Source organism: Schistocerca serialis, chromosome 3 (genome assembly GCF_023864345.2).
Source record: "Schistocerca serialis cubense isolate TAMUIC-IGC-003099 chromosome 3, iqSchSeri2.2, whole genome shotgun sequence".
NCBI classification, from domain to species: domain Eukaryota; kingdom Metazoa; phylum Arthropoda; class Insecta; order Orthoptera; family Acrididae; genus Schistocerca; species Schistocerca serialis.
The window spans coordinates 334,832,847-334,843,466 of NC_064640.1; the positions used below are offsets into that span (position 1 = coordinate 334,832,847).

The window sequence follows — 10,620 nt, forward strand, 5'->3', positions numbered from 1 at the left end:
AGCTCTAGAGGGCAAAAACTGTAGAGAGAGACAGAGACTGGAATACGTCAAGAAAATAATTGAGGACGTAGGTTGCAAGTGCTACTCTGAGATGAAGAGGTTAGCACAGGAAAGGAATTCGTGGCGGGCCGCATCAAACCAGTCAGTAGACTGATGACAAAAAAAAAAAAGTATACATTGACAGTCGACGCCAATGCTGCAACTATTCTAACACCTGACGGCAGCGAACACTTCTTCGTTTATTAATTTTCATTTGGCATTTTAAGTTTTGTAACCTAATTGTTGAACTTTTATTATGTATTTAGATCTATTACTGTTCATAAATAAAATTCAGTGTCAGTTCTGAAGATATACAGCACCACATTTTTTACTGCTCAGGTACCTGACGGCAGTCATGTGGCTTTTTCCTTTGCTGTTCTTGTCATAAACTAAAAAATATTTTGCGTTGTTTCTAACTGTTAAAATCTGTTTTCTTTTTACGATTAAATATTTAGGACTGTGTTGTTGGATACGACGAGATATGGAGCTACCAACACTACTATACTGCCACCTAGCGTGAGTGTGCTCCTCTAAGTTTTATGTTACAATTTTTTCACTAGTCAGCTTATGACTGTTACCGGTACGTACACGTCTTGTAACCTTTGTCTCTACATGTAACACTATGCTCCTAAGTATGTTATTTCCTGAAGTACATTGTGTGTATGACTGAGAGTAGTTCTTGTATTTACGTATTCTGATTCTCCTTTGTAATTTCCACTTAACTTAGATATTTTTTGACAGATGTCTGAACACGGCTATGTCCGAAGCACGTCATGCTATGAACCATAAAGCCATTTTATTTTGAAGCATGACTTTTTGATTAGCGACCACTACAAACTTTATGAAGTACTATTCTTCATATTCAACATGGTCGCCAGCCTCCTACCTGATGATTTTATGCGTCAACTGTGTTGTCACATCAGCTTTATCAATTCTAACATGAAGCATAAATGCATGTGAGTCACTTTTCTTTAGTCATTTAATGGTTGGAATTAAAAGTATTTTCTACAGAAATTTATATTGTAAGTCAGAATTTCTTAACTTTCTTAATGAACTCAAATATCTTCGTAAAATATTTTATGGCAGTTGAAAAAACAACTACTGTATCCTCTTGTGTGCCTTTAAGTGATGCAGCTGTGATCTTTTTATTTGCTTTTATATTACTTTGCTTTATGTATTATCAATGTACCATCTGAGGTGGGTGGTGTTTCAGGACCTTTGTCTAAGAGCATTTACTCTTACGTAATATGTGAACATATTGAGCAAAGATGAGGTTTTAGTGAGCAACACGTTATAGCAGTAATGTGTGTGTATAATATGTTATTACAGCATTGGTGTGTATACTGGTTTTTTACTGATTAAAAGCACTGAAAAGGAATGTGAGTTGTTGTAATGTGTGCCATTTGCAGTGAGCGAGACGAAATTTTACAGGTAGCATGGTTTTTGTGATCTGTATTGGTTTCATAACTTAGATTTCTTAAATAATGTGTTATAGTGGTGTAATAAAATGATTTCTGCTCGCTGACATAACAAACTTTCATGCAGTTGGCATAGTTTCAAGCAGGATAGTGACTTTCTCTATTCATGACAAAATTTGGTGTTAAGTAAGTATTACAGCCATATACTCGTTATAAAATTGCTGATATGAAAACTAAGGAAGAGACATGCAAGAATAAAATACAGTAGAGCATGTAAAACGTTAATGAAGAAACAGAACGCCCTGAAATTTTAATACTACTTATAAACTGAAGTGATAGAAGTAGATTTCTTGGTGCCAGAACATCAGTGTATTTTAGAAATATGTTATCTCCATTTACTCGTATTTTCATCATTATGTTCATAAAACCTGCTGAAGGATAATAACTGTAAATTTTCTCTTACAAAACTCATGAACTCATGTGACAAATGATTTTTGACGTTATTTCTTTTAACTTGGGTTCAGAGAAGTTGCCTGATGTTATCTGATTTAAGGAAAGATCACTTTTTGATTTTTATCCTGAATTTTGTAAGCGCAATAATATAAGAAAAATTGCATATAATTTTCATTATTGTTACATCACTTAAAAAGACACATTTTTTGTTCTATATATACATACATTGCGTATGTACTGCTGATGTGAGGACTTACCTGCAAAAAGTTTGTAGAAATGGCAGCGGTTGTCTCTGAGACAGTAACATTACTAGTTTTCTATGAACATTTTCATCGGTGTTTTGGTTATGAAAGAAAAATTCTGTATATAACATACATCAATACTTCAGAAAATCTTAATACCATGTACATGGTAGCACTTTAAGAGATACATTAATTTTTGTTCACAATGAGAAATATACTGTGCAATATTCTCAGTATGATAAGTTTTATCATCTCACTCTACTAAAATGCGTCACTCATCGGAAACTACAGTCTTAGTATTGGTATTAATTTGCTCTATGTTAGCCCTCAGTATGTGCTGTAGAAGTCAAACCACTTTTAATTAGATATGTCATTGCTTACTAGTAGCATAAAAGCCAATGAGAATAAATTCACATAAAATGAATTTTGTTCAATATTTGATCCTTTAATTAATGAGAAACATACATGCATAATAGTATATTACTGTAAACACATATTACACAAAATACATCGAAAGGTAAAATTGCCAAATCTGTATTTCCAAAAATATATCAAGGATAACTAGTTTATTAATGTGGATGAGTACAAAACTATATGTTTTGCATATTGTTTGCATACTTTTAGAAGTTCAGGTTTAAAGCACTTTCAGTTTTATAAGACAAATAGAAAAATGATCAAGCAGGATTCCTTTATAGAAAAATTCCATTAGTTATACATTTTAAGAGTTCTAGTAATATGCATGTAATATATTTAAAGAAAAATACATCTTCACGAATTTATCTAACCTGAAATTTTTCAGTATTCTGCATTATACAAAAGAGACTATGATTAACAATCAAGTATGATACTCTGTGTGGTAAGGAAGCAAAGCATTGATTCCTCACACTGTATAAAAAGTGATTTTGACACTTTTTTCACTTAGTTCTTGGAAAAATTCTATAAATAAATTGTAACAACCAATAAACTGATAGTTCATTATATCATATCGAATTTTAGTGCAGAAAGGCAGATTTATATAGTCCATACATTATTTACCACATATAAATGTGAATTTCATGATTACAACAGCCTAATTTAACCGAAACATCTACTTCTATTTCTAGTTATACGTTTTTTTTATTCTCCTATCTAACTACAGCAATTCGACAATAAAAATAATCTGACTGCTGTTATATCTCCAATACAAGTGTCCATATTAAGCTTACTCTTAAAATAGTGTTGTATTATGTCGAAATTCTAGTAACATAACCATTTTTTTTCGTATTTCTGCTGTTGGACATGAACATTTCGCTTAGGTTTTTAATTCGTTAACTGGAATGCGCGAAGCAACAATATCAAAATTATAAATTTACTACCCAGCCATCAAAAAATACGTATTCGTCATCATGAACGACATTTACATCAGTATTCTGACCATCCAAATCCAAATTATCCATTTCCTTTTTGACAGTGGCGACATTAGCCTGAGTGGTAACTGATGTGGCATTATGCTCTTCGTGTTGTATCTCTTGCATGCTTTCATATTCCCCTGCCTTTAGCTGAGTCAGTGTAGACATATCTTGGTTTTGCAGATGGTGTTCTGGAAAAAAAACACACACACACACATTAATAGTGTACACCATAGTTATTGTAATAAACGACATGTGGTAATGGATCCTGCAGAAGATGTAAAGAAATATAGACTAAAAATATTTTACCAGTAAGACACCAGAAGGATACATCATGTAAGGCCACTAATGGCTTACTGTGCATATTCTGCTTCAAAAGATATCACAAGAATCATTCAAGAATGGTAAACAAGTGAGGGCTGTCAATTATTGTAATTCTTGTGAGCAACTCCATTTTTTTCTCTGTTAACTGTGTATCAAAGGCAAAAGATTTTGCAGACATCTAACAAATTATTTGCTACAGGTAACTCACTGATAACTAGTTTAGTACAGCACAACCAGTAAGTTTAAATATAGTGAAAAAAGTGAAGCTATGTAGCAAAAAAAATTGCAAGTAAAGAAATATATCTCAGGTACTCTATGCTGTGCAGTGCTGTTAAATTGTTGCAATTTCCTGTTAGGTTGTATTCTGGGCTGTAGGAAAATCTTAAATGACATATCTTGATGCACATCTGTGATTCATGAACTAATAACATTCATGTGTGAAAATTCATATTTTTGCTAATTATTACTGATTCACCTAGAGTTTCTGAGTTTCCGAAATACCGTTTAACATATTGTAGAAGCTTTACAATTATGGCTGGGCACACTTTCATTAAGATTTGCGTACGGAAAATTTAAATATTATCATTAGTCTCAATTGGTTCAAATGGCTCTGAACACTATGGGACTTAACATCTGAGGTCATCAGTCCCTTAGACTTAGAACAACTTAAACTTAACTAACCTAAGGGCATCACACACACCCATGCCTGAGGCAGGATTCGAACCTGCGACCGTAACAGCAGCGCGTTTCTTGACTGAAGAGCCTAGAACCGCTCGGCTACAGCGGCCGGCCAGTCTCAATTGGAATTTTATGTATGTAGCTGAAACTGATAATCACTGCAAGCCTGTAACTAGTAGAGCAGTTTTACATTGGGTATCGCTTACTGAGTGCTAGCATATAATTTGTTACATGTTTCCATATTGTTTTTAAGACAACTCGTTCGTATAAACGTTAGGGAAAAGATTTGTCCTTGTATGTAGCAGAAAAGTGAACAGATCTTATAAATAAATCTAGTTCGTTGCTTCTCAGTCAGTACGAATGTAAGTTCACATCGCTGTAATTTCTGCACAGAATAGAAAACTAATGCTGAATGTGTATAAAATACACGAAATAGTAATAAATACTGAGTGCTCCAAAGGGAAGATTTAAAACTGAAATGGTCAAGTCAGATTCTAATTCGTGCTACAGTCTGTACAGAATAACGCTCTATCTATATAACACATATGTACTTCAGAACGCTTAGGTTGCTTTAGTATTTTCTAATTGTAAGTGTGTAGTAGTTCAGTATGCATCGCGCTCAACAAATTATCATACATGTTCCATATACAGAATTCTAAATCTAGCTTATATAGCTTATCAAATTCTAATGAAGTACGAATTTTGTTAGTGATTAACGAAGGTTCACAGTGATTGCATGACAGAATTACTTCAAATCTTGTTGGCAGCAGTGTATTCAACTGTTTCCCCTAGATAGTGGCAACGACATTTTCTAATTTGGTAGCTCCTTAGTACAACTCATGAATACAGCAGAACAGTTACAGGGAGCATTACATGCTTAAAATGCTAACGAAGAGGTTCATAAGCATTACGTTATACTCACTGGGGTCTGTGGCGACACTTTCACTGTATGTGCGTTTAGCTGGATATGATGCGTCTCGTTGACCTGTGATTCCTGACTTTGAGGGATGCTGACGTGAACGTCCTGACTGTTTGTGCGACTGCTTTGAACGCTTGCGTTTTTGAATACCCTGCGGTCGTTTGTTGCGAACATGTTCTGGCTCTCTATGAAACTCGCCACACTCATTACCCTGAGGAATGGCATCGTATAGCGTGTCATCAATTACCAAAAATTCCCGAGGCTGAGCGTTTACGACACGTACAACCACACGAGTATCAAGTTGTCCTTGCCACATCATAACTCTGTGGAAGTACATCTGTACAAGGTGGTTTAAGGGTGAGGTTGCTTGTAAGTAATCTGGGTACACTGGAGGATTGAAATGGGGGTGTGGAGGGTAGACGTCTTGCTCACCACCTAGAAAGAAAAGGGGATGTGGCAGTTCATCGAAGTTAGCGGGATTACAGAGAAACCCATCTGGAAAGTGCAACTGAACATGAATCAAGCGCGGAGATTGACCTGCCACGGAAGGATCTGCTTGTGCATCAGGAGTATTAACAAGAATATCAAACCCAATCTGGTACCTAAGGTAGTACGGAAGCCAAGGGAAGTAGCACATAACCGCGTTCTGTCCTAATTCATTGGGAGCCTGTGACGACATAATGCACTATAGAGTGATCCAACTGATACTATGAAACCGTCCGGACCTCGTCCAAAGCACTGAGACGTTCTTCGAATAGCTCGGACAAGTCGCACTACGCACGGAGATCTCACTGGAACTGAATGACAGCTGCGCTCTTTCTGAACTGTTGGAGGAGTCTCGGAGTGGGGGCACACAGGCAGTGGTGGGAGACAGCTGCAGTGGGGGAGCTACAGTGTGGGGGAAGTTACAGGGTGGGGGAAAATACAGGGTAGGGGAAGCTCAGCAGGGCCCCTGATACAAAGCTTACTCACCCTTTGTATTTTCCATATCCAGTCCCATGATAATCTTTACATCAAAGGTGAGTAACGCTGGTCGGCAGTCCCAAATGACAATGTTCGACAGTCAAAAAGAGTGAAATTTACTGTGAAATTGCAAAACGAAAAATTTTGTTGGGTATGAAATGACTGATTCTATGTAAATAGATTCATCTATTCGTTTTAAGAATCCATTATATGTACTACAGGGCCATTATTTTACATTATTTTATTCTGGACCATTTTCAGGCTGTCTGTATTACAATGAAATAACATTGCAGCATATGGACACACAAGTACTGACATACAAACACTAGAAAATAAAGTTTTAGTCATTGAGGACAAGCAAAACTTAATATCAGTAATCTTTCATATACATTCTTTTTCTTGAAATGTAAACTCTTACTGCTACATGTTACACACGATAAAATTGCACCTGTTTTCTGGGAAATTTTACGCAACACAGAAGATAAGATTATCTTCTAAGGTAAATGAAATGAGTCTTCAACCTACTGTATCACCATCAACAAACTGAGATACACGACAATACAGCTGTATGATTTTTTATTTTTCCTTTTTACCTTATGAGACTAAAAGAAAATAAACAACAAAATTTCACAAAGGGAAATTCGCAGTAATTCTTCCTTAATGAAATAACTTCTTACGAAAAACACTTACTTCTAATCAGTGGTGATTATTTTAATTTATTGTTGCTCTATATTAGTGAATAACCATCCAGAAGTAAAAAAAATGACAGTTACATAGTACTGTTGTTCTAAACAACACAGTATTCGTGCACTATCACATAGGATGCTGGAATCTTCTGATAATGTGTTTCTCCATTCCGAGTCTAGTTATATGCAATGGCTCTAATTGGCTAAGTGGAATAAGTGGAAACTTTATTGTGTTGAAGTTATAAACAAATATGGTCTTAATTTTTCTAATACAATCATTCTTTTGACCACGGAAACGTTTCAAATATGGGACGTTATAGTTTCTTTATTAACATCTTCCATTAAAAGTGAATGGATGCCCACTTTAATACGTAAACATTTCTTGAAATGATTCAGAATTTTCAGATGAGCATGCGGTAACATTTGTCAGATGTTGTTGGAGGCTTCTCCAGTCAGAAGACCTGTTTGATGCAGCTCTTCATGCTGCTCTACTCCGTGTAAACCTCTTTATCTCGGAAGAACTACTGCAATCCACGTTCTTCTGAATCCGCAGACTGTGTTCATGTCTTGGTTTCCCTCTACGATTTTTAGCCCACACACTGCGCTCCAGTACTAAATTACTGATCCTTTGATATCTAAGAGTGTGTCATACCAACAGATCCATTCTATTAATCAAGTTGTGCCACAAATTCTTTATCTCCCTAATTCTAATCGATACGTCCTCATTAGTTACTCGATCTACCCATCTAATAATCAGCATTTCGCTGTGACACCGCATTTCATAAGTCCCTATTCTCTTCTTGTATAAAATGTTTATCGTCCATCTTTTACTTCCATGCCGGCCGAAGTGGCCGCGCGGTTCTGGCGCGGCAGTCTGGAACCGAGAGACCGCTACGGTCGCAGGTTCGAATCCTGCCTCGGGCATGGATGTGTGTGATGTCCTTAGGTTAGTTAGGTTTAACTAGTTCTAAGTTCTAGGGGACTAATGACCTCAGCAGTTGAGTCCCATAGTGCTCTGAGCCATTTTGAATTTTTACTTCCGTACATGGTTTCACTCCAGACAAAAACCTTCAGAAGATTCTTCGTAACATTTAAATGTATTTACAATGTTAACAAATTCCTCTTCCTCATAAAGGATTCTCTTGTGTTGCACGTCTACACTTATATTCTCTGTGTTTCATCCATTATCAATTATATTAATATCCAAATAGCAAAACTTGTCAATACTATTAGAGTCTCGGTTAGTAATCTAATTCCATTAACATCACCTGCTTTAACTAAACTACTGTCTGTTATTCTGTTTTTGATTTTGTTGGTGTTCATCTTGTATCCTCGTTTTAAGACGCTCTCCACTCCTTTCAGCTGCTCTTCCGACTCTTTTACTGTCTCTGACAGAGTTACAGTGTCGTCAGCAAAGTTTAAAAATTTATGTCTTCTCTTTGAACTTTAATTTCTACTCCACATTTTTCATTGGTTTCCTTTACTGCTTGCTCAATGTACAGATTGAATAACTCCGGCGGCAGGCTACAACTCTGTGTCACTCCCTTTTCCACCATTGCGTCCTTTCGTACTCCTCGACTCTGATAATGGCTGTCTGATTTCTGTAGAAGTTGTAAATAGTCTTTCGCTCCCTCTATTTTACACCTGTGACTTTCAGAGTTTCAACGAGAATATTCCTGTCAACACAGTCAAAAAAATTTCTCTAAATCTAAAAATGATACAAACGTAGGTTTGCCTTTCCTTAACCTACCTCCTAAGTGAAGTCGTATGCTCAGCATTACCTTACCTGTTCTTACATTTGTCGAGAATCCTAACTGATCTTCCTCGAGGTCGGCTTGTCCCGGTTTTTCCATTTTTCTGTAAAGATTACATGTAAGTACCATCTTTGTATTATTTTCTTCTAAATTACTAACATTTATTATTTTAATACTCCGTTTTCTACAACTAATTTAACTTTCTTTGTAACTCTGTAATTATCTTTGTTCGTTGCTCAAAAGAAATTTTTCTAGTATGTGGAACAAAGTGCTATAACATGTAAAATTGTGTAAGGTACTACCTGCTTTTAAAAAATATCCGGTAGCAGGTATTAGATATGCACTAAATGAAATGAAATGTTAGTACTTCTCAAGAAGATGTACTAAACTAATAGTTACTTCATAATCAAACCTTTCACCTGCTGTTTTCTGTGGAATTGGAATAATTAGATTCTTCTAGATACCTGAGGGTATTTCGCCTTACTCATACATCTTGCACAGTAAATGGAATAGTTTGGTCATGGCTGGCTGTCCCTAGGCTATCAGTAGATACGACAGAATGCCGTTTGCTCCAGGGGCCTTGTTTCGACTTAGGTCTATCACTGCTCTGTCAAGTTCTTCTCGCAGTATCATACCTCTCATCCTCAACTACGTCCTCTTCCCTTTCAGTAACATTGCCTTCATTTCCCTTGCATAGCCCCTCTATATATACTGTTTCCACCTTCAGCTTTCAATTCTTTAGGCCGGCCGCTGTGGTCGAGGGATTCTAGGCGCTTCAGTCCGGCGCCGAGCGGCTACTGCGTTCGCAGGTTCGAATCCTGCCTCGGGCATGGATGTGTGTGAGGTCCTTAGGTTAGTTAGGTTTAAGTATTTCTACGTCTAGGGGCCTGATGACCTCAGCTGTTAAGTTCCATAGTGCTAGGAGCCATGTGAACCATTTATTTTTTCGAATCTTTACTTAGTACTGGTTTTCCACCTGAGCTCTCGAAACTCATCCAGCTGTTTCACTTTTCTGCAAAGGTCTCTTTAACTTTCTTGTAGGCGGTATCTGTATTTCCGGCAGTGAAATATGCTCCTAATTCCTGATATTGGCCTCTAGTCATTCTTGCTTAGGCCTTTAGCACCTCCTGTCAATCTCATATTTTAGACTTTTGTATTCACTATCGCCTGCTTTATCTTCTGCATTTTTATATTTTCTCCTTTCATCAGTTAAATCCAATATCTCCATTGATAGCCGAGGTTTTCTACTGGTCATTGTTTTTTCACCTATTTAACCCTCTGCTGCCTTCACTATTTCATCTCTCAAAGCTACCCATTCGTTTTCTACTGTAGTCCTTTTCTCTGTTCTAGTCAACCGCTACCTAATGATATCTATGAAACTCTCAACAGCTTCCCCTTTCGTTCAACTTACCCTGGTCCCATCTCTTTAATTTCCTACCTTTTCCAATTCCTTCAGTTTTAACCTACAGTTCATAGGCAGTAAATTGTGGTAAGAGTCCACATCTGAGCCTGGAACTGTCTTAAAATTTAATATCTGGTTCCGAAATCTCAGTATTACCATTTTATACTCAGTCTGAAACCTTACGCTGTCTCCCGCTCTCTTCCATATATACAATATTCTTGCATGTTTCTTAAACCTAGTGTTAGCGTTGATCAAATTATGCTCTGTGCAAAATTCTACCAGGCAATTTCCTCTTTATTCATTTTTTCCCAGACCATTTTCACCTACTGCTTGTCCTTCTCTATCTTTTGCCAC

At 36.6% G+C, this 10,620-nt stretch overlaps 1 protein-coding gene across 1 annotated transcript; it reads right to left on the reverse strand.

Moving 5' to 3' along the window:
* Positions 1-2,863: 2,863 nt before the first annotated feature.
* On the reverse strand, positions 2,864-6,244 carry LOC126470142 (uncharacterized). The gene is made up of 2 exons (XM_050097756.1): positions 5,465-6,244; positions 2,864-3,731 (listed from the first exon to the last, which is right to left on the reverse strand). Exons 1-2 carry the CDS (start codon positions 6,138-6,140, stop codon positions 3,493-3,495), a joined length of 915 nt encoding a protein of 304 aa, XP_049953713.1. The 5' UTR covers positions 6,141-6,244; the 3' UTR covers positions 2,864-3,492.
* Between the last annotated feature and the right edge of the window lie 4,376 nt (positions 6,245-10,620).